The sequence below is a fragment of the Chelonoidis abingdonii genome, chromosome 11 (genome assembly GCF_003597395.2).
Source record: "Chelonoidis abingdonii isolate Lonesome George chromosome 11, CheloAbing_2.0, whole genome shotgun sequence".
Lineage (NCBI taxonomy): Eukaryota > Metazoa > Chordata > Testudines > Testudinidae > Chelonoidis > Chelonoidis abingdonii.
In genome coordinates, this window is record NC_133779.1 from 47511751 (window position 1) to 47535737 (window position 23987).

Below are 23987 nucleotides of genomic sequence, written 5' to 3' on the forward strand. Positions count from 1 at the left end.
TAGGGCAAGTCATGGGAATCAGGGGCCTAAATACATGTGAAGATCTCTAGACCTTAATTTCACCACCTATAAAACAGGGATGATACCAGTGAATGCATTTAAATTGTGAGGTGTCAGATACTATGCTGATGGGGGGCAGATAAATAAGGAGTTCACTCCAGGAGAGGCTGGGGTAACAGGCGTCAGCTGAACGGAGGCATACAATCCAGAAGCCTGCCCTGCTTTGGGTGAAGTTACACGGATGGCAGAACTGGGGTAACCCCTCAGGGTAGAGAATGCCTCTTGGCTCGGTACCAGGGATGTTTTCGGGACAGCCCAATATGCTCTAGCAGATACAAGCTCAGCTCTGAAATCTATCTAATCCTTCTCTCTCCAGCCCCTGCGTGAATCTGCTCAGATTAGCCCGCTGCAATAAAGCATATGCTGGTGCATTGCACCTGGTGGCATCACGTTGGATCACTGAAGCCCGGGCCGCACCCTCTATGATCCTGCTACTGCTCCAGCCTCCCCATGCCCAGAACAACTCTTGGCTTGCCTTAAAATCCCACTGACACTGAGAAATTGAGGTGAGTCCTGGAATTATCCACAGGTAGCACCCTGAAGGGAGAGTGTGGGAATATTGTCTAGGTACGTCAATAAACAGCCCTTTGTCTCTGCTTCCTAAACACACAGCAGATGTCTAGGAGCTGGTGGGGGCAGGTAAACAGTGGCCGCTGTGAGAGAAAACATGAGGGAAGGATTACTAAGACTCTTTAAGGAGGCTGTCACTTGCAGAAGATCAAAAGACAGAGATGACGTCACCCCTAGATGTTACTCACGTTCCACTCAAATTCCATGGAGCTTTTCCCAGGGCTCTTAGCACAGAGAGTGGAATCCTCCCCCCGGGCCCACACAGAAGAGCTTCACTCCAAGTGAAAGTCTTGCTGGGCTGGGGAAGATGCTGCGGAATCATAGGTGACTTTCATTCCACTTTGTTGGCAGCAGTTTTACCGAGGGGTTATCTAGGCTAGAGTTTTTGCTGGTGTTTTAACTCAACTAATTGATTGCCAAGTAACTTAATTTTAGCAACTGGGATTTATAACTTGTATTGCGCCAGTACCCTGGGGGCTCTGGTCATGGCCCCCATGGTGCAAGGTGCTGCACAAACACAGAACAAAAAAGCCATGCCCTGCCCCAGAGAGATCACTAATGTAGACACACCACAAATGTTTGCAATTAGGGTTCAGCCTCTGTGACCGGGAACAAATGTCTGTGGAGTGTCCAGACTCACTAAGCAGGTTGGTATATTGCTTTGAAATGTTATGGGACAATTAAAGGGCAAGACACTGAACCATTGAGGTGGGAAGCCAGTTGCTTTATTAAAGGATAGACGAGGTACAGAATACATTGCGAGGCTCATGGGGCACGCCTCGGCTGGTTTTATGAGCGTAGAGGACATGGCAGCAGAGCAGAAAACTTGGTGGGAGCGGCTGATCTGCACCGTCCGCTTCATCCAAAGCAACCAGCCTGCAGAGGAGTCCACTCATCTTTGGGTTACACTGTATCATCTTCATATACTTCCCAGAACCGACAGCAGCCCTGCACGCTCAGTGATAGTTCAGCACAGGGAAGAAAAGAAAAAAAGGTCTCATTCTTTCTCGGATCAGGACTAGCAATGAATGAGTTGGATAAACTCCAAAACAGTCGTTTCCTCCCTTGGTGAAGCATCTGAGTGACCATCACCCATTCACGATCAGTGCGGAAGAGGGAGCTAGCCCTAAATCAATGTGATTAGGCTGTTTCGTACAGGATCTTTGTTAGATCGACAAGAAGGGAGATAACGAGCCATTTTGGATGTGTTGGGCCATATCTTCAGCTGGGGTAAATGGCTGTTTCTCCACAGGCTCTGAGGGAGCAATGCCGATATACACCCACTGGGGATCTGGTCCATTGACTTCAAAGGAGATAGGATATACACCAGCTGAGGCTCTAACCCTGCATATATGCAGGTCAATGTGTGAATCTAACCAGCATGCAGTGTGTCTCCCATTCCCCTAAGGCAGAACTGTCTGATCACTGCAGGTAGGGGGTGCAGGTACACAGGACAGATCTGGCAAGGTGTTTACAACAAGTGAGGAAGATGCCCTGGAAAAATTTTTGCCTTCAAGCTCAGCTGAGTTCCTGGAATCCTCATTAAAACTAGAGGTAAAGATACAGGTGGTTGTCTCAGCTGTATCCTGTATTGTTATCTTGGCCAATACCCAACCATGATTCCCGGAAACACTCTTTCAAACGTAGTGTGTTTCAAGGGGCAAAAAGGACCATGTAGAATTGAGCCCTGGCTTACTCTGGGTGATGATTTCTCTCTTGGCTGGTGTATTTCACATCTGATGCTGGAAATGGATAAGATAACCCCGGCTCAGAGACCTTCATTGCTCTAAGAGGAGCATTGTCCTAAAAGGACGTTGGATGGCTCTCTAGACCTGGCGTGTGAAAGCAACTGCAGCCTTTGTAGCTCCTTTGCAAGTGCTGTCAGAATGTATTTTTGGTGGATTGAGGTCATTTTCCCCATTCACAAGCCAATGGACTGTAATTATTTAGATTACAAAAAACAAAAGGCAGTGAAGGTCTTGTAAAGACACAGCCTGTCAATTAAATACCTTTGTAAACAAAGCAAACAGACAAACCAGAAGATGGAAATTAAACAATTTTGAGCAGCCATGGAGGAGGGAAAATGAGCCTGATTCTTATTTACTCTAAGGCCTGCTGATGTAATGAGGCCTTACTAGGGATGTGAATACTAGTTCTGCACTTCCAGAGTGATGTAAAGTGGCCATAGTATAATTGAGATTCAGGTCCAGTGTGTGATTTGTTGGATGAAAAAAGTAATTAAAAAAATCACATTGGTGCATTCCTCCCAGTCCTAAAAGCCTCCATGTTGCAGCCAAAGGGTGAATTTTCCCAGGGCTGGGAATGGATGTCACCAATGCATACAGCAATGTAGAGCTTGTGTGTTACTCTCCGTGAACTATGTACCCCACGGAGACAGGACTGAACCCCAAGCCCCTGATTCTACTTTGCTACATTCTACAGAACACTGGAATTTAATTCTCAAGTGTTTAAAAAGAAAATCCAAACACGTGTGTTAAAAAAAAATCATTACCAAATTGGTAAGTGTTACAAGGGTAAATTTCCTAAATGCTGCTTCCGATTGTCAATAGAAAATGGCCTATTTTAAGTTTAGAAGAGGGCCATCTATTAGAGAAGACCGGGTTGAAGGTACCACATCTGCCCTACAATTACATGCTTTCACTTGAGCTGAAGTAACGGCTGTGATGTGTCTATGGTCAGTGTGTCCTCAGATCCTTTCAGTCATCTTCTGAAGACCATGATTCCTGATCATCTTTGAGCTGGAATTTCAGATGCTGGCTGGGTCCCAGGTGAAAGACATCGTCTCCGAAAGGGGATGGGACGGAGATGGTCTGAGCCTCAAGGTCCTGTCTTTGCATGTGAGCACTCTGCATTATGTCAGCAAATTTGCTGTTGTCGGTTTCATCGGAGACCTGGTCTTTCTTGGGGTGCTCTTCTTCAGCTTCGTGGCCTCCTTCGTAGTCTGGCGTTTGCAACGGGCTCTGACTTAGCATCGTTTCCAAGATGGGGAAGGCCTCTGGTTCCTCTCCGTGCAATTCCTGGGTGATGGTGACCTTCCCAAAGAATTCATCCCCAGAAGAGCTCACCTCGTGCCCTCTGGATTTTGCACAGTCGTTCTGATCGGTGAGTGGCTGCAGGTCTGAGATCCCATTCAATATCTGCTCTCCATGCAGCCCATTCAGTTCTCCATTGGCATTGGTCTCTGTCCACATGTGGCTGGATGTCGTCAGTTCCTTGGATTGTGGTGAGGAGTCCAGGAGAGTCTCCTGCAGATCCCCTGTCTCACTCATGCCGCCGTCTCTCCCCACCTCCTGGGTCTGGTCTGAGACATCAATTCTGCCTACCGCCTGCTGTTCATCTCCAGCGTGCAGCTCCAAAAACCTCGCGCCCAGCATCAGCTCTTGGTTAAACTCCAGAGCTTGCTCTACAATCTCCAGGATGTCTGAGTCTTTCATGACATCTGCTGGAATTTTTGCTACCGTCTCCATGGAGTGGTCCATGCCACTTTGATTCATCTCTGTAGCATCCTTTGGCTGTCCGGGGTGAAGTCCTCCGCTGACCTCTGGATCAGAACCCGGATGGGCTTGGGTGACATTGGGTGACTCATCCTCAGAGGAGAGAGGGCTGCTAGAATCTGGGCTTCCTTTCTGGATAAGAGGCAGTTGCCCTTCCAACAGAATCTCTCCTAGGTCATCCGTGCTGGTCAACGGAGAAACCTTCTGAACATCTTCACCAGGCTTGGAAGCATCCAACATTCCCTCACTCTCTGTTTGAGCACCACCTGCAATGCTGCTGCTGTCGCTTGCTTTGGTTGGGAAACCATCCTCCTTTTCTGGCTCCCAGGTGAAATCCGAGCGGTGGGGCTTGCTCTCCTCTGGAGGAAACTCTCCACCCTCGCTTTCTTTGCCTGCGTTGCTCTCCTGTTCGACGGTTCCTTCCGCCTCCTTCTCTGATTCAGCCTCAAAGAGTCTCTCATCCCTTGGCACTTCAGACTGCGCCATGACCATTTCTGGATCTTCTTCGGTGAGATTTGATGTTTCGACCTTGATTTCTTCAAAGTCTTCTGAAACCTCAGCTTCCTCCAGACTGGGTGTCTCTTGGCTGGGTGCCGAAACCATGAAATAACCTCGTTCTTCCTCTGCGTGCTCTGATGTTCTTGCCAACCCAGGGCCAGATTCATCCTCCTCATTGCTTTCCTTCTCTTGGGAGCTTGTTGGTGCGGCCCTGCTTTCTAGCTGTTCTACGTCATCTGGGGAAACTGCAGTGCTTTCGGGGGCTGGTGGTGAATCTCCACCGTCATCACTTACTGGAGGCTGTTGGTTGGACGTGGCCTCAGCCAGAACCTCCTTTTCATAGAAGCGCAGGGGTGTGCTATCTGGCAGTGTTTCCTCCAACATAATCCTCTTGCCACTTTCCAATTCTTCTTCCATCCCTTCCATTTTTTGGGAGGCATTGGGAGAGACATCCTCCAGGGATCCCAGGGAGTCCTCAGATTCTGAAGAGTCACCTGGTGCCTGGGAGGCCATGTCTATGTTCTCTGGCCTTTTAGGTTCTTGGCAGAGTTCTCCCTCAGCTTCACCCGAGACATCTACCTTCTCCCAAGGCTCCTTCAGCACCTCGGTCAATTCATCACTGATTTCATGGCTTGGGGAGTCTCCAAGCTGTGGGGCAGGTTGGCTCTGGATGTCCTCATGCTCTCTTTCGCTGCTGTAATGGTCTTCTTCCATCAGCTCCATGCTGGGGCTGGCCTCCTGCTCCGCTTCGCTGTGTGACACTGGATGCTCACTGTCTATAAAGTGATCTGCATCATCATCATCATCATCTCCCATTATTTCTGCCATCTCTGCATCCAAACTGCTCTTTATCTGCTCATGTTCATTTTCTGTTACTCCTGTGCTGGTCATTAAAGTGTCTGCCCAGGCTGATTCTTGCAAAGCAATGTCAGTAGCTTCCCCTGTTTCTGGATAGCCCGCTGCATCTTCCTTACCCTCCCCTTCCTGCTCCTTTGGCAGGTGCCCTTGATAGTCTTCTTCCACGTTTTCCTCTCTGCCCAAGGACTCCAGTTTCTGAACATTCTCCAGACCCTCCTTGGCCAGCGTAATGTCTTGCTCAAAGCCGTTCTCTTGCAGGTCCCCAATCTCCTCCTCCAAGGTATCTTTCTCCTGCTTTAAGTTTTCATGTCTCACGCCGTTCTCATCTGCGCTGAGATCGTTGCATCCCAAAGTTTCCTCTTCCAGCTTTGCCTTGTGTTCTTCACTGTCCCCTCTTGTTCTGTCCAGGGTTTCATCCCACAGGATGTTTTCTTCAGCCTTTGACATAGTCTCATCCCCAAAGATGGCCTCTTTGATTCCCAAGAGCTCACGGTCGGAGAACGTCTCTTTCCTCCTGTCCTGTCCAACTGCGGCATCAGTCTCATGAAGTGACATTTCCTGCTGTTCAAACTTTTCCTGCTCAGCGCCATTAAGATGCTCTTCTTCGGGGCTTTCCACGACTAAAGCTGGCTGACTTTCCATGGGAAAAGCTTGAGTCGCTTGTCTTTCTGCCTGCAGAAATTCACTTTCCAGCATCTCTGCTTGGAAGTTGTCTTCTTCATTCTCCCTGGAAGGGCTCCAGAGCTCTCGCCTTTCCTCGTCTTCTGACAGATGCAACGCTTCTGTGCTCACCACCTCAAGGTCTTCTTCTCCATGGTCAAACTCTTCCACATTCCCTTCCGCAGCAGCTAAGTGACTGTGGCCACTTATCCCAGCCTCCCAACTCTTTCCCTCTGCCCCCATTAAAACCAGCCCACCTTCATCTAATGGACCTCCCTGCTCTGTGCTCTTGCAAACTGCATCGGTCTCCCCACACAAGTCTGCACTCTGTGACCTTGGTGTCTCTTCTTCTTGACTCTCATTCTGCTTCCAAGATCTCACTTCCTCCCTGGTCTCTATTTCAGGCCTTCCCTCGGTGGCTAGAATATCAGGGATGCTTTCTTCATTCTGCTTGGTGGAAGGACCCAGCCCTGACTGTGACTCTTCTCCGTACTGCTGAGCAGAACTTTTCACATCTGGGAGCTCCTGGATGGCTGCTTCCCTGGTCTCCTCTTCAAAATGGGGCTCTAGGCCACTGTCCATTTCATCGGTGGCTTCGGTGCCTTTGACGGCCTTGAGCTGCTCTGCTGGATGACTGGCTTCCATCTGGCCTTCATACTCAGTCTTCTTCCCTTCTTCCAATACCTCTGCGCTGGGAGAAGCAGCTAGCCCATAAGCCTCTTCCAGGGGAGAACAGACATAAGATTGCACGTCGTTTGGGGCCTTATCTGTTTGCAGAGGGCTGGAGTCCACAGCTGGTTCGGTGCGATCTATTATTTCCTTCGGTGCATCTTCCAATGCTTCGTTGACCAGCTGCCTGGGACAAAGCGAATCCTCGGGACCCAGCTTCCCAGGTGATTCTTCACTGGGATCTTTCTCGACCTCTTTCCTGGCTTCCTCATGACATTCATCCTCCTGGCCAACATCACCTGCTTCCACCTGGCTTCCAGGTAGATCTCCACCTTCTGCTGTTGGGCTCCTGCATTCCATGTCTGGATCGGACCGTCCCACCGGCCGTGGCTCTGGCACTGCGGAGCACATGGAGTCAAGCCTCTCGAAAGGCTCCTGGGAGAAAGAGTGGGCCACCATCTCTGCTTTGGCAGCTTCGATCATCTCTCTGGCGTGGGATGAGCCCAGCGTGAAGGGGATTGAATGGCCCGGAGCGGCGGTATCCCTCACAGCCTTGGTACTTTTCAGGAGTGGGGACTGAAGGACTGAGTTGATTTTCTGGAACTCTCTAGCAACGGGGCCATCGCTTTTGGGGAGCACAGCGGCAGCTTGCAGCTTGGGGGAGTCGATTTGGTTTCTCAGTAGCTGTGTCTTGCTCTCTCCCTTCTGGAAGGTGGTGGGGCTCAGTCGGTGGTCCCAGGAAACCAGTCGCCTGGTCTCGGGCGTCATGGCTTGGAGTTTGCTGTTACTCACTTCCAGCTTGGCATCTGCAAAGAGCACAGAGGAAAACAAGCAGAGTCAATATCCCGAAGGGTATCCCCAGGGAGAAAACACCAGCTACTCAATGGGTAAAGAGTTAGCAAAGAGAAGCAGACCGGGAGCTGAAGTCCGGAGGCTGAAACCAGACAAATTCCAGTTAGAAGGCATGAGAGCGAGGGCGATGGCCTCTTGGAACAAACTACCAAAGGAAGTGGTGTATCCTCCATCTCTGAATGCCTTCAGGTGAAGACTGGCTGTCTTTTTGGAAAGAGACTTCAGTCAAATGCATGACTCCAATAGAGCTGCAGCTGCTTATACCACAGGGATTATTTTTATTTAACGTCTTTCAGAGGCGGTGACTTTCTGATTTCCCCTGGGGTGCTGGACCCCCACTCTGCCCCAGACCCCGCCTCCCACTCCACTCCATCCCCCAAGGCTCCACCCCCACCCCACCTCTTCCCGCCCCCTCTCTACTGCCCCCACCTCTTCCTGCTCCATTCCCCGCCCTCCCCTGAGCATGCCCTGCCCTTTCTCCACCTCTTCCTGTCCCCCTCCTCTCCTGAACAGCTGATCTGCAGCAGACAGGAGGTGCTGGCGGGTGTGTGGGGAGGGAGGAGCTGATCAGCAGGGCCCACTGGTGGGTGCTAAGCACCCACTATTTTTTTTCTTGGGTGCTCCAATCCCGGAGCACCCACAGAGTTGGCACCTCTGGCATCTTTCCTACAAACGGTGGGTAAAATTCACCCCACAGCCGTGGGCCAGCACCACTTGAATCTCAACTATTTTGAAGCCTTAAGTGAGACTTAAGTGGTGAAAAGAACTTGTTGTGGATGTTGGGCCCAAGGATGAGTTTTGCCCCGCAGGCATCGAAGGATTGCCCATCTTTGGAATGCAGCCACCTCTGGGGTGGAACGAAGCAGCTGTGTGACAGCGCACAAGAATGCTACTCAAGCAATCAGGTATGGGATGGGAGGATTAAGACCCAAACTCTACCCTCCCTTGCAATCCTATTGACATTTAACAAGGTGGTACAGCTGTAACTAAAGCAGAATATATGGATAAAACTTAAAAAAATCAATTTTTTTTATATACACAAGGAAGATGACTCTGTCCTACTCAGGTGGGCATAGTGGCAGCTTGTTACTTAACAGTAATTGAAAACAAAAATGCATAAGATCTTTTAAAAATGTGAATGATGCCTACTCTGAGTGCTTAGAATTACATTGTAGTATCTCCCCTAGATGCTAGCTTCAAAGGGTTAATAACCTTTTCATCCAGAGGAATCCAAACAATAATACCTTGTCAAGTATCCTCCATCAGATGCAAGTCAGCATTCAACCGACACCTATTACACCTCCCAACGCCCTAGGTGTGGTTGAGGCCAACTCCTGTGCTATTATGGCAAATCTTGAGATACCTGGTGTTTTCCTTAAAGCCCCAGCTCCAGGAGTCCTGTGATTATGTGAGAATCTCAGCTTTCATTTGGGAAAAAAGGGTTTCTAACCTTCGTAGTTGCAGAGAAAACCTTGGAAGCATAAGCCCTAAAGACTCAAAAACCAGAAGGAGAATACAGAGAACCTCAAAAATAGCATTTACAAAAAATAATCATGATTTTTAGCCAATCTCATGATTTTGGGGTTTTTTTTGGAGAGGGCTGACTCCTGGTTTTGGAAGCTTGGGGCTGGCAATTTTATAAATGGGGGAGGGAAATTAGATGAAATAACTAAAGATCCCCATTCTACTTCCTGTACCCCCATCCTCCACCGTGGGGGATGTTACAAGGGTGCTTCCCATCGGATCCTCTGAGAATCCCACAGGCTTTGTTCACACTCCTCAGGGATGAGATGCTACTGTCCCAGAACAGGAAAGCAGGCGTGTCTGCACTGGTCAGCGTGTGCCGTGTGTGTTCCATCTGTGACCGACCCACAGTGGATATGTAGGTGACACCTATGAGCTACGTCAACACTGCAAAGACCGGTGGCATGGCCGTCTGTCTGGGGCTTGGGCTGCAGGGGACCCCGCGAGAGGGTGGGGCTCAGAGTCCGGGCCCGAACGTCGACAATGCAAGTTTTAGCCTGAGCCCTGCGAACCTGAGGCGATTGACTGGGGATCCGAGATTCGGCACCGCGGGATTTTCGATTGCAGCGTGGAGGTAGCCACAGAGCCTTGGCTGGCGAGATCAAGCGGCAGCAGCTCATGCTGCTAGCTCTGGAGCCCTCCGGTTCACGGCATGGTGCGGCAGGGCTGGCCTACGTACCAGGCAAGGCCCAGACGGCGTACGGGAGCTGGCGGGGAGGAGGAAACCATCTTACCTCTGAACCCATTGACCAGTTTGTACTCTGCTGAAGGCATTTGCAGCCTGCTGCTCTCAGCTTCCAGGAGCGTCCTGAAAGGAACAATCAGATGCCGTATTATTCATGGAGTACGGCAGCTCCCTGAAGCCCCACCTGAGACCAGACCCTGCTGTGCAAGGTGCTGTACGTAGACACTGTAAGAGGCCCATATAAGTTGTGCCCTGACATGCTTCAGTTGGGCGGGGAGGGATGGGTGCTGTCACCTCTCCAGCCATCGCAGGGCAGTGGGTCTGCCACAAGACCCAGCGGTGGGCTGAAGCGATAAATAGCAGTAGGAAAAAAACCAAAAACCCATCTAAATAAGTACGGAGCCCGTCCTAAGGTGGAAGAATCATCCCAGGGGGGCGAATCAAACACAAAGCGCTGCCACTGAAATTCAAAGGAACGCAAGGTGAAAGGATCCAGTTTTGCTCCATTTCATCAAGGAGGAAACTGAAGCCCAGAAAGGGAAAGTAACTGGGGGATGGTCACCCCCCCATCCTGGAGAGAGGTTGTAAAAAGAACAGAGTAAACTGAGGAAGGGGTTGTCACCCCTCGCCCCGCTTCTGTCTTGTCGTATTGACTGCACGGACACAGGCTCCCAGCATGGACCTGGCCTTAGGCATGTCTGAAAACTCAGAGCAACTCGGAAGTCTCACATCCTCCCTCCTCTGTCCCATAGCGAGGCAGGGCAGTGCGACACATAGGGAAACTGAGGCACACAACAGCTACACGACTCGCCCAAGCTCACATAGGAAGTTTGTGGCAGAGCCAGACACAGAATCCAGCGAGTGTTCTGACCACTAACCCATCCTGCCTCTCACGCTGTCTGCTAGCTGGAACGTGCCCGGAAGGAGGGGTGTCTCTTGCTGCCCCTCCCCCACAAGATCTTCACTCCCAGCCAGAGCCTCAGCGCTGATGGATGCACTGTGACTGCCAGGGCACCATCACAACCCCCATGTTCACCGTAACCCTGGGGGCCCTTATGCGCTGCGACATGGGTCATCACGGGACCCTCAACCAGGCAACTTTGCCCGAGGGACGCGCTTTGCAACGCTGAGTGCGCTCCCTTTCTCCTTTGCAAAATAGAACTCTCCCCTCCAACCGCCCCCTAGGGCAACCAGATGGGCCGATTTTATAGGGACAGTCCCGATTTTGGGGTCTTTTTCTTATATCGGCTCCTATTACCCCTCCACTCCTGTTCTGATTTTTCACACTTGCTGTCTGGTCACCCTGCTGCTCACCCCCCTGCCTGCTCACCCGCCCCCTTTCACCCCCCCACAATACCACCCATGCACACCACACTACCCCGCTCTGCAGCGCTAGGGCAGAGCCACCTATTCTTGAGACCCAGGCCCTCGATGACATAATGGCTAGTCCTGGAGGGGCTCCCCCCTGTCCGGGGAAGACACTATTCTCATGCTAATCCCTCCCCTCCCAACTGTACATTTGTCTGGGAGCCATCTGGATGGGGAAGGTGGGGGCAGGAATGCAGCTAGCCAGCGGGTTCCCAGGGAATGTCCTTTGCGAAGGGAGGGAGGGAGCAGAGAAACAGACAATAAAGCCAAAGGCGCCTTTTGCAACCGGCCAATAAATGCCACGTTTCATGTATTTATTTATTTCTTAATCCTTTTGCAAAAGGGGCTTTTCAAAAAAAAAAAACAAACCCAAATCAAACCACTCAAACTCTTGTGAGGTCTGGAGGCTCCATATCTGCACACGCTTCATTCTCACCCACAGAGAGCTGCGGCTCCTGGCTTTTTTCACGTCTGCACTGTGGGTGCAACAGTGGGAGTAGACGCTTGCTACAGTGATGGAAGGGGTTTTTCTGTCAGTGCAGTTAATCTGGCCCTTGGAGAGGCAGTAGCTAGGGCAACAGAAGAATTCTTCCATCCATCCAGCCCTGTCTACAGTAAGAAGCAGGTCGGCTTAACTACAGCCCCCAGGGGGATGAATTTTTCATAACCCTGAGCATCATTGCAATGTTGATTGCAATGTACAGAGAAGGCTTGGCAGAGTCCCGTAGTGTAGATGCAGCCTCTGCCAACATAAGGGGTTTTTCTGTGGAGACAGGAACACTGTCAGGAGTGTGTTTTTTTCACACCGATGGAGCCATACCGACCTAACTTTTCTGTGTCGGCCAAGCCTTGGAAGGCTTAATAGGCAGCAGGTTTAAAACAAACAAAAGGACGTATTTTTTCACCCAGCACAAAGTCAACTTGTGGAACTCCTTGCCAGAGGATGTTGTGAAGGCCAAGACTATAACAGGGTTCAAAAAAGAACTAGATACATTGATGGAGGATAGGTCCATCAATGGCTATTAGCCAGGATGGGCAGGGATGGTGTCCCCACCTCTGTTTGCCAGAAGCTGGGAATGAGCGACAGGGGATGGATCACTTGGTAATTCCCTGTTCTGTTCATTCCCTCTGGGGCACCTGGCACTGGCCACTGTCAGAAGACAGGATACTGGGATAGATGGACCTTTAGTCTAACCCAGCGTGGCTGAACTAAGCAGTTCCAATCCCCAGTTAAATCGTCCCAGGGCTTTGTCAAGCCTGACCTTAATATCCTCTAAGGAATGAGATTCCACCACCTCCCTAGGTAACCCATTCCAGTGCTTCACCTCCCACCTAGTGAAATAGTGTTTCCTGATATCCAACCTAGACATGTCCTACCATCAGCACACCAGAGCCTGTGCTACTCTGCTCCACCATCCTCTCCTTCCTCACCCAACTGATTCCCGAAGCCACCTGGTCTGCTCGGTACCAGCTGACTGGCCTGGCCTGCTGCAGGAAGGGGTGGAGAGCAGCTGAAAACACTCGCAGCTCCATCTGCATCCTCGCTGAGCCGCCTTGACCATGTGAGCTCACTGGCCCAGTTAATGAGCCGTCTCCTCATTAGCAAGTAGCACAGCCCATTACCTGCCTTTCCGGGCCACACACAAACAAGAGGGAAGCAGGAGTGAATCAAAGCAGCATTGGCCTGCCCCAGAGACTCTCCCCCAGCTACCCCCAACCTGAGCCCCAAACCTCGTGTTTGGCTAAAGCAGCTTCCAGAGATGTGAAGATTTCAAGAGGTGGAGAAGCCTCCACTTCCCTAGAAGCTGGGTACTCTGAAGCCCTGCTCTGTCCTGGTTGCCCAGCATTGGCGGGGAGACTGTGCGGATGACTGACGTGCCAGGGCTAGCTGTCACTTGGGTGAAAGGAGCTGGCATCGCTCCATTTCCTAGTGCATGTGGGGGTCCCGACAGCAACCAGCTCGGCAGCCTCAGCATGGACTGAGTGGCTGCTGGGGGGAAAATGCTCCTCCAGCTCCTAGAGTTAGTTTCTGAAGCGCAAAGTGTGTGTGTGGGGAGACATTGGGGCTGGTGACGAGGATCAGACCCGGAGTTTTCGGAAGCAAAATGACCTCCCATGCTGGGGCTGTGGGGCCAGGAGAAGTTCAGAGGGGAGAGCGCCCCCTACTGACCCACCCACCCCACTCTCTGCAGCACAGCGCCCCCTAGTGCCAGGCTGGGACACTGGGGTCTGCACTGACCCAGAGAGGAGAGCGCCCCCTACTGAGCCACCACCCCTGTCCCTGCAGCACAGCGCCCCCTAGTGCCAGGCTGGGACACTGGGGTCTGCACTGACCCAGAGAGGAGAGCGCCCCCTACTGACCTGCTCACCCCACTCGCTGCACCACAGCGCCCCCCAGCGCCATGCTGAGGCATTGTGGTCACCACTGACTCAGAGGGGAGAGCGCTGCCCATGGCCGAAGGGGGAACAACTCACCTGTATGTTGCCACCTCCAGACCAAGGGACATCTTCAGGTGCATGAGCTGCTGTCTGTCCTCCAGGACGTGAGCAATCTGGACTCCCAGGGCCTCTTTCTCCTGCTCCAGAGACTCGAGGGCCAGCTAGAGATGACAAGCAGAAGGGAGCAACGGTCAGGGCGCTGGCGAGTGACCCCAGCAGCGCTTTGGGACTGTGCCCACTAACTCCCCAAGACCAAAGCCTCCCACTAATGAAGATCTGCTCGACTGGAATCTAAGAAACTAACTCAGCTCCCCTTCTGCCAGTACCTGCAAAGTACATCTCTCTGCGAGGCAGGGCCACGCTGCTATTGCCATTGGGCCGATGGGAACGGAGGTGCACAGAGGCGAAGGGACAGTCCCAAGGTCACGCCGGGAGTCTGTGGCAAAGCAGGGACTTCCACCCAGCTCTCCTGGGTGCTAGGCTAACAGCAGGGGTGACTCCAGGCACCAGCACGCCAAGCACGTGCCTGGGGCAGCAAGCCACGGGGGGCGCTCTGCTGGTCCCCGCGCGGGTGGCAGGCAGGTTGCCTTCGGCAGCATGCCTGCAGAGGATCTGCTGGTCCCGCGACTTTGGCAGACCTCCCGCAGGCTGCCACCAAATCTGCGGGACCGAGGACCTCCCGCAGGCATGCCGCCGAAGGCAACCTGCCTGCCATGCTTGGGGCGGGAAAATACCTAGAGCTGCCCCTGGCTAACACCCCACCCGCTGCCCCATGCTCCTTGCAGTGCTCTGAGGAAACAGTTAGCGTTAGCGTTGGGGCTCAGCTCTGAGCATCCTCAGTCTTGAGCGCTGGGCCCCCCAGCACTGGGAGGGGGAGCTGTGGTGAAACACAGTGGGCAGGGTTGCTCCATCAGACGGCAGCTCCTTGGGGGTTAGGTGCCGTCACTTTGTCTCTCCAATTTCAGGGCTGACCCATGGGCACCTTCCTCCCCACTGCAGGGATCCTGTCTGGCCCCACCCCCCAGTCCTAGAATCCCAGGCCTGAAGGGACCACTATGTTCATCTGATCCCCTGGATAGCTCGGGCCGGAGACCTGCCCCAAAGTATTCCCTAGGGTGGGTCTTTTAGAAAAACGTCCCACCTTGAGCTAAACATCGCCAGTGATGGAGAACCCATCCCACCCTGGGATAAATGGTTCCCAGGGTTAATTACTGTCATGGCTAGAAACTGACGCTTTATTTCCAGTCTGAATTTGTCCGGCTTCAACTTCCAGCCATTGGCTCGAGTCAGACCTTCCTCTGCTAGATTGAAGAGCCCATTCGTTCCCCATGTAGGTACCTACAGATCGCAATCAAGTTACCGCTCCCCCTTCTCTTTGTTACCTACAGAGACTGAAGTCTTGCGTCAAGCCCGTCCCATTCCACCCTCTCCAGATATCAAAAGTTCCACCCCCAACCATGATCAGGGACATTAAAGGACATGCTAGACCATTCAGGGCCTGCTTCTGTCACTCGGACAGGAGAGCTCTTAGCATCACCCAGGATCGGGCCGTATATGCCCCATCACCCCCAAACCAGAGAAGGGCAGACATACAGGGGGATCTACCCTCTGCCAACCCTACCAAGGAAACAGCGTCCTCCAGTAAATAAGGCATCTGCCTGGGATGCCAAAGAACTGGGATCTAGCCATTGCTCTACTGCGGCTTTGCAGTGGGACCTCATCTAAGCCCCTCCACCCCTGCGTGCCTCAGTTTCCCCAGCTGTTCAATGGGGGAGGTGAATATTACACCCCCACCCATTGTGTAAAGAGCTTAGAGCGCTACAGACACAAGGAGCTCGGGGTTATTATTACACAGGGAGTGCCTAGCTCAAAAGCCACAGGCAGTGGCGGGTGAGGGGTTAAGGCTGGGTCTATTGTCCCAGTCTTGGGGCGCCGGCCTGGCCTCAGAGAACAATGTCTGGGGGTGGGTGGGCAGTGCTGGCACCGTCTTTTGTAGCCACCAAGTGTTCATTAGCATCTAAATCAGAAGCCGGAGAGTGAAAGGATCAATAGGTCAGTTCGGCTCCTCGCATGCCTCAGTGGGCTGCTCGGCGTGTGGCGACAGTGATGGGAGACCGCAGTGGAACAGGAGTGAGGAGTACAGAGAAACACAAAGGCCTGTGCCCCAGGCGCCCCCATCCCAGGGGCTCCCCCAGCTCCAATCTCCATTGTAGGGGGTCATCCCCCCTTAGGTAATCTACCCAGTCTCCTTCTATGATCATGAATGAATTCATCCCTCTGCAGTGGGGAAGTGCTATTCTCTCATTTCACGGATGGGAAGCTGAAGTGCCGAGAGTCAGATTTCCAAAGTGACTTCGGTGCAGAAAGATAACAATAAGCCCTGGCTCCTAATTAGAGCGTCTCCGTCCCTAGATCTCAAAGCACTTTACAAAGCAGGTCAGTGTCACAATCCCCATTTTACAGATGGGAAAACTAAGGCACGGAGCAGGGACGTGACTTGCCCCAGCAGTGACAGGAATTGGACCCAGACACGACGCTTTCTTGAAGGGCACCATGTAAACCCCCCGCCTCTGCGGGAGAGAACTTTGCTGACGTTCAACTGGGTGACAACTCCCTGTCATCCCAGTCTGTCAGCCACCCCGGACAAACTTCTCAGTCCTGTGCCAGATCTTACTTTGCCTTGCAGGTAACGTTCAGTGCACCCCAATTCCTGAACCTCACAAACGAGCATTCCCCCCCACCGAGCATCTAGCCCCCGTCACTGGACGCTCACAGCAGTTACCAACCTCGCTGTCTCCAAAGAGTCAGCGCCCACACCGGCTTGTTTGATTCAACTAAGAATTCACACTAGGCTTCGTATTACGGCGTTGAGATCTACTTATGATAAAACAAGGAAGCCTGTTAACAAAGAGAGTTTTCAGGGACACCGAGAAAGGCCAGCGGAAACAGAACTGGAGACAATAGAACAAAAGTAAAACAAGCTTCTAAGAGGATAAACGTAACATTAGGAAGCTGCAGTCTTTTGCAAAAGGACTTTGAGGGCAAGAAAACTGCTCTAGCCAGAGGTTGGATCTTGATTTGACAGAAAAGCAGCAGATTTTTCATGAATCACTCCCCTCCGCCTGGAGTGTTCCTCGGGGAAACGGATAACTGCAAATCTTTTTCCTTCTCCTTCTCTTTCCCCCAAACTCACCGTTTTGACCCAGAGACAAGACAACCCCAGTGTCGGTTTAGCCTCCAATGTCTTCCCATGCTGATTGCACATCCCTTCCCCCCATGGAGCCTGTCTTTTTCTGTTGACTTACATGCAAATGGCGTTTGACTTGTATTGGTTTCCCAATGCTTAATCTAGAGTAGAGTCAAGCCCATGCTCCAAGTGTCGCTACATCTCCAACTAGCAGAAGCTGGGTCTGGATGACAGGGGATGGATCACTCAAAATTACCCTGTTCTGTTCACTCCCTCTGAAGCATCTGGCATTGGCTACTGTCAAAAGACAGGATGCTGGGCTGGATGGACCATTGGTCTGACACAGCATGGCCGTTCTGACGTTCTTATGAGAGAACGATCTTCCCTCTTGTCTGGAAAAAACCCTCTTTTTCTCCGTGTTTGGCAACAGACTTCAAAGCATAATATCAGTGAGTATTCATAAGTCCTCATACAGCATTAATACCTACATTTCACAAGGATATTCGTGACCAGTGTGTCACCGGCTTTCACTGGATACCTTACAAGACACTTTCTGGATAAACGCTGTGCAAGCAGTATACTGGGTCTCTGTGTCCCACCAGATCTCCTGGGTCCCAGTCCAATGCACCATCCCCCAGGCCCCGCATTTCAGTGGGACCTAATCTGCTTAGACATCTGCAAATCCCACAAGGTACCTAAATACCTTAGAACACCCAACCCACTGAGACAAAGTGACTTACCCCAGGTCACACTGGAAAACTGTAGCAGAGCAGGGAGCTGAAACCAGCTTTCCCCAGTGGCAGGTTAGGACATCAGCTACTGCACCATCCTTTCACCCTGCGCTGGGCTCTCTTCCTTCTCTCTGGAGGTTTTCACACTTGGTCTTTTCAGCCTTTCCCTTCCCTGCTATCCTGAGGCCTGACTCCCAGTCAGAATCATTGAGGCAGCTGTCCTTATAAAGCAAGCCTGTACCGTAGGAAGGTAGAGCTGCTGCGAAGCCAGAGTTTGCAGCAATGCAATATATGCTGGTATCAAGCATGGGGGAGACTGTGCTGGCAGATTGCAAAGGAGGCTGGTGTCATTATCCCCATCTGTCAGATGGGGAAACTGAGGCACAGAAGGAGGGAGTGACTTGACTGAGGTCAGGTTGGTTAGTGGCAGATCTGGGAATACATGGGTGCCTATTTCCATCCCCCCGCGATTTTTCACACTTGCTATTGGTCACCTACTCCCATGCCCTGAAACGCTGCCAGCGAGCCCTCTCCCCAGCTCAGATCATAGCTCCTCTGTCTCGAATGACTCTTTCCCATGTGCCTCTTCGCTTGCTCAGGACCCGTCTGTGCAATCTGGGATGTGGTTTGCATGCATGCCGCTGGTCCCCAGCCAAGTTCTCCTATCAGATTTCTCACCGTCCTTTCTCCATACAGGAAATCATCACTCACTCTTCCTTCTCGAGGGATAGGAATGAGGGGATCGTAAGTCATCACTAATGATCTCTTCCTCCTCAATCCAATGGGCTGAGGGAGGGAGGGGAAGAGACATGCTGCCTGGCCTAGTCATGTTCTGCCCAAAATGTGAAACCAACAAGGCTGCTGGAACCCCTGATCCAGTGACACTAACATCTTGCTGAGAGTGATAGCTTCCCCCATGGGCACAGGGCCTGTGGTTTCTGCTCAGAGGCATTAGAAAATACTACTGCAGTAGGTTTAGAAGCAACTAAAATAAATTCTTCCATGCATGGATTAGGGACAGAAGGAAGAGCAGAGAAGGATGAATGAGAAAAAAGCAGAAGAGAAGAACAAGAAAGAAAAAAAGGAAGGGGGGATGAAGGAGAAAGAGAAAAGAAAGATCCTACAAAAGAAAAAGGAAGAACACAGAAGAGGAAGATGAGTGAGAGTGAAAAACCAGGAAGAGAAAAGAAAGGCAGAAGAGAAGAGCGAGAAAAGAAAGAACTGGACTGGAGTGCTAGGTTGCTGATGACGCCAGGCTGTGGGGGTTCAGGCATGTTTTTGGGGAGCCAGCGATCCCAGAGGGGAGAGAAGAGTGAGTAGGGTAGAAATCTGCTACTACAAACCCAGCAGGAGGAAGGCTAAAAAAACCCAAAACCCTGCACTGTTCTAACCCCATTCCTCAGTCATGAAACAGCCTCCCACCCCAGAACCCTTTTTTATTCCTCTAACACACCAGGCTGAGGGCTGCGAGGTGGGGGGAATTCCTGGCTGTTCATACCAGCGGCCCCTAGTAAAATTTAGCCCTGAACTTTCACAGCATTCCTTGACCCTCTTCCATGCTGATAAAAACCCAGCGACATCCCTTCTACACGGAATTATTTTTGCAGCTGTTCTGCTGCACAAACCAGGCGAGATTTCTTCCCCTCCTTTGTCTCATTTTCTGACCACAGTTACCTGAACCAAACAGCTGCTATGACAACTGGGACTAGAAGATGATGGGGGCATATGGAGGCCACGGGCAACTCGATCTCTTTTCCAAATGAGGCCTGGTCTCTTTCAACAAGGGTTCATTTTGAAGCATTCTCCATGGCGTTGCAGGAGAGATCAGAGAATCAAAGAGCCGGGTCTGTGAAACTGGCCCAGTCAGCAATTTGTGAGCCAGATTCCGATCTCGTGAATCTGGAGAAACTCCATTAAAGTCAATAGGGGTACCCTGGATTTATACCAGTGTATCTGAGATGAAAATCTGACCCTAGTCCTGTTAGTTACTAGTTACTCCAGATTTACTTGGATGTGACCAAGATCAGAATCTGGCCCTAACGCCATTAAAGTTAGTAGAATTCCTGCAGATTTAGACAAGTGTATTTGAGATCAGAATTTGGCCCTTGGACTTCCAAACCAGAAATGAATCCACATGAAATCCTCGTGGACCAATCACACCTCTGAATGCTGAGGGTGTTTGGAATCGGCCCCAAGATCTGAATTTTGGAAACAGCCCCAGGAGCTCAGCCAGCCTCCTGGACCCCAAACCTGACGTGCTGGGCCTGGTTCTGACGCTAGTTACACTGGTTTAAAGGCAATGGCGTTACCCCTGCTTTCCAAGCAGCCAGATTCTGGGCTCCTGCTCAAAATTCCCATAAACCTAAGATGCTCACTGCAGCCTGCAGCTGCCTTTGTCCCACAGAGATTTTGCGGTAGGAGGATTTTTTTTTTCTAGACAGCAATTGAAGCATCTCTCATTTCAGAATGCTTGGAAAAACTCTTCCCCCAGAGCCGGCATGCCAGGTTCCTGCCGTTTGTATCCTCTCTCGTTCTGAAAGGGATGAACTCACTAACTGGGGCAATGGTGGATCCAGAGTGTGAGAACCTAACTTGCATACTGTGGTGACGAGGATGGATGAACTGATCATCTACGACTGTGAACAAAGCAGAAGCTGTGTCCATAAACTCATCAGTTATGCTGATTTGTACAGGAGTTCTAAGGGACTCATTTATGGCCCAGCTCCCTGTGAACGCAGGTGATCCAAGATTTTAAAGCAGGATGCACCTGCTAGTTTAGTAGTTAAGGTGAACACCCACATGTGCTCCATACCCGGAGATTGGCAAAACCAGGGGCTTGCCACATGCTTTTGTTTCTGATTCCAGGAGTTGCTGGGAGTTTCCCCTCACCCCCACACCAGACAGTCCCACGTTCACACACTAAGAAAGCCCTGATTCCAGGCTGCATTAGTCGCTTGTTGATCACAGAGCTCGACCGACATCCAGTTCACGGACTGCGTCCCATTCCCAGCCCCATCAGTGCCGCTCTGTGAATGTTAATTGGACTCTCATGGACCGAGGGAGGTAAGTGTCGTCGTCCCACTGTTAGGGAGGGAGAAGTGGAAGCACAGAGAGGCAGTGACCCAGAGGAAGAGCCAGGTGAAGAACCCGGCAGTCTGGGCCTCCAGGCCGGTACCTTAGCCACTGACCCACACACAAGCTGGTGCAAAGCTCTGATCCACAGGGGCTGGTTTTACTGCTGAGGCTCCCAGAGGTGGGGCTAGAACCCAGGAGTCCTGCCTCCCACTTCCTCCTGGATGTAGCCATTAAATCACACTCCCTGGCATAGAACCCAGGAGTCCTGGCTCCCAGTCCCCCTCAGGCTGTAACCACTACAGCATATCCCCTTTCCCTACCAGGGATAGGAATAGAACCCAGGAGTCCTGCCTCCCACTGTCCCTGGTTCTAATCATTGGAGAACATTCCCACCCAGAGATGGGGATGGGACCCAAGAGTCCTGACCCGCAGGCTCCCTGATTTTAACCACTCCAGATCCCGCCAGGGGTCCTGTGCACAGCAAGCTGTCTGTAGGGAGCGAATGGCTCTGTAAGCGCATGGTGTTCGCTCTCCCTTCTCCCACCCCCCTCGCCCGCCTGCATGAAGAACCCTGACCCACCTGGAACTTCTCAGCCTCCCCTCTCTGGTCCTGCCACTGCCTGGAAAGACTCTCCTCCAGCATCCCCTTCCGTGCCTTGAGCCCAGCCAGCTCCTTCTCCAGTTGCTGCAGATGCAGCTGGTTCTGCCGGTTGTCTTCCACCGCCTTCCAGAGATTCTCCTTGGCCTGGCAGAAGGAGCTCTCCAGCTGGGAGACCTCACTCTTGTAGGTCTCCACCGCTCCCCTCCAGATCTCGGAGAGCCTCTTGGAATAGTCCTCCACCTCCACGGGCTGGAAAGCCACCGGCACGGCACGGAAGGTCTCCAGGCTCTGGGAGAAGCTCACCATCTCCTGCTCCAGCCCAGCTTTCTCCTCCTCGTGAACTTCCACCAGCACCTCCACTTCCTTCTCCAGCTGGGTGGCTCTTTCCCTCAGCCAGATCTGCGCCCGTCTCTCCTCCTCCAGCTCCTTTTTGCTCATGGCCAGTTGCTTCTTGGCTTCTTCCTGGGCCGCCCGCTCCTTCTGGCAGCGGCTTTTCACATGCTGGATCTCCTCGGAGAGGTTGTCTCTGGTCAGCTCCGCTGCGTGCTTCTCCCTGAAGGCATCATCCAAGGTCGCCCTCAAGGCGCTCAGCTCCTCCTCGTATTTGCACCGCCAGGAGCTCTCTGCTGGTCTGTCCTTCGCATTCTGGATCTCGGCTCTCAGCAGCTCATTCTCCTCTTCCAGGAACTTGACCCGGGCCAAGTAGGCTTCCAGACGCTTGTTGAGGTCCCACATCTGGAGGGATTCCTCCCCTAGGGCTCGGGCTGCCAGGAAGCCCTCCATGCTCTGGTCCACTCCCGGCGCTGCTTGCCAAGAACGTGGTCTGCTGGATGGAGAGGAAACAGAAGGGAGCAAGTGGCTGGGAAGGGAACAGAGCTGAGCTATTCATACTCCGGGGCTGCCGAGTGGGAGGCCCCTGAAAGTCAGTGAGAGCATGAAGTGGGCTTTAACCCATTGCTGCCTGGGATGGCTTCAGCCCAGGCACATTTCTGAGAAGCAAGTCGGCCAGTGCTGGCTGGGGAGGGTGCAACATCCCTTCAGTGCCCCAGATGCATGACTCCGCTTTGGAGCGAGACACTTTAACCACTGATGGAGAGGCTGAAGCATGCCCCAAGCAGGGGCTCAGCTTAAACTGCCAGGGTGTCCCAGGCAGGAGAGATGGCTTGGGAAAGCCAGGGAGGGGGGAAGAAATCGATAGGAAAAGAGGCAGTGCATAAGGCAACGGGCTGGGAATCAGGACGCCTGGGCTCGGCTACCTTCCTCCTGTGTACCTACGTCCAAGTCCCCTCCCCACCCGTTAATTAGAGCAGGGCGAAGCAAGGTGGGAGGAAATTCTAAGACATTTTCCAAGTTGTTCTCTTTTTAAAAAAAATGTTTCAATTAATTCCTAAATGGTGACATATTTTTGAAATTAAAAAAAAAAAAATTGCCAGGGGAAAACTTCATCAATGATTTTCCTGATTTTTTTTTTTTCAAATTTCTGTCTCATATTTCAACCAGCCCACCCATTAATCCATTCATCTCTCCAGTTCAGCTACTTATCTGGCCGTTGTTGCCATTACGCTTAAGGTGTTTATCCGCACAACACTGCTCTGAGGCAGGGCACTGCTGTTATCCCCATTGCATAGATGGGGAAACTGAAGCGCAGAAAGACTAAGTGCCTTGCCCAAGCTCATCCAGGGAGTGCACTAGATCCTAGGGATCTAAGCACAGGATCATCCTTGTTAATTTAGTTCCAATCAATACTCTTAAGGAGGCAGTGCTGCTTAGTGGATAGAGCACTGTTCTGATTTCAATTCCTGGTTTTGCTACTTGTTTACTGGCCTTTCTGTGCCTCAGTTTCCCCCTCTGTAAAAGGAGGATGGTGTGTGCTGCTAGAAAAGTTCAAGCACATTTGCAAAGCTCTTTGGAAACACAAATCCCTAAGTAGCCTAATTACTTTGCACATTATTTTCCTCCCCAAACTGAGAAAAATCCTTCTAGCCAAAAAAAAAAAAGTGCGCCCAGCTTGCAAACGACACAGGGAATTCATCTCTTAAGTCTGTGAAGCTGGATCCCTTGATACTGTTCTTTAGCACCCTTCCCCTTCGAACTTCAAGTCAGCCGAAGGATCCTCAGCTCTGCGCTTCCACATCTCTTTGAGTCGTGCCAGTCAAGAACCGCTACTCTGAGCCTTTCAACCTCTACCCCGTTTGGAGCATTGCCTGTGCGCTCTGAGGCCTCTGGAGTGAAGAGTCCCTCCCCCTGTCAGCCCCCCACTTCCCAAGGTGACAGGGGCCTCTTACAACAGGGAATGGGGGCAGATTTCTGAGCAGTCAGGATCCTAGAGCATTTGCCTGTCTCTGGGCACAAGAAGATCAAAAGGGGTTGCTTGGAAACCACCCCTGGGAGTGGCAGAGAGAGTTACGGGGGGACGGGGGGGAAGAAAGAAAGGAGAGAGAGAGAAAGTTTCCCCAGCGATTGCTGCAGAATCCCCACTCTGCTCTTTGGGGCCAGGCAGGATTAAGGCCGTTCCCAGATCACCCCCTGGGCTTACAAGGCCTTCACGCCGTGCTCTCCCTCCCAGCCGCCGCCTGCTTCTTCGAACCCTTTCTCCTTGGGTTCCCGCGGGGAAGCAGAGAGTCGTCAAAGCCACGAGGCTGGGCCTGTGCCATAAAGCCTGGCAGGCTGATCCTGGGAGCACCGGACATCGGCA

General features: G+C 51.9%; 1 protein-coding gene across 1 annotated transcript; it reads right to left on the reverse strand.

Annotated features, from left to right (window-relative positions):
* Positions 1-1345: 1345 nt before the first annotated feature.
* Positions 1346-22427, reverse strand: NES (nestin). The gene is made up of 4 exons (XM_032792104.2): positions 21272-22427; positions 13735-13859; positions 9941-10014; positions 1346-7636 (listed from the first exon to the last, which is right to left on the reverse strand). The coding sequence occupies exons 1-4, from the start codon at positions 22073-22075 to the stop codon at positions 3348-3350; spliced, it is 5292 nt and encodes a 1763-aa protein (XP_032647995.1). The 5' UTR covers positions 22076-22427; the 3' UTR covers positions 1346-3347.
* Between the last annotated feature and the right edge of the window lie 1560 nt (positions 22428-23987).

Excerpts from the sequence above, each read along its gene's own strand:
- NES (XM_032792104.2), bottom strand. The coding sequence starts at position 22,075 with ATGGAGGGCTTCCTGGCAGCCCGAGCCCTAGGGGAGGAATCCCTCCAG. Across the intron at positions 13,860-21,271 it reads GGGAGGCTGAGAAGTTCCAG|CTGGCCCTCGAGTCTCTGGA; the intron begins GTGGGTCAGGGT and ends TGTCATCTCTAG. Across the intron at positions 7,637-9,940 it reads ACTGGTCAATGGGTTCAGAG|ATGCCAAGCTGGAAGTGAGT; the intron begins GTAAGATGGTTT and ends TGCTCTTTGCAG.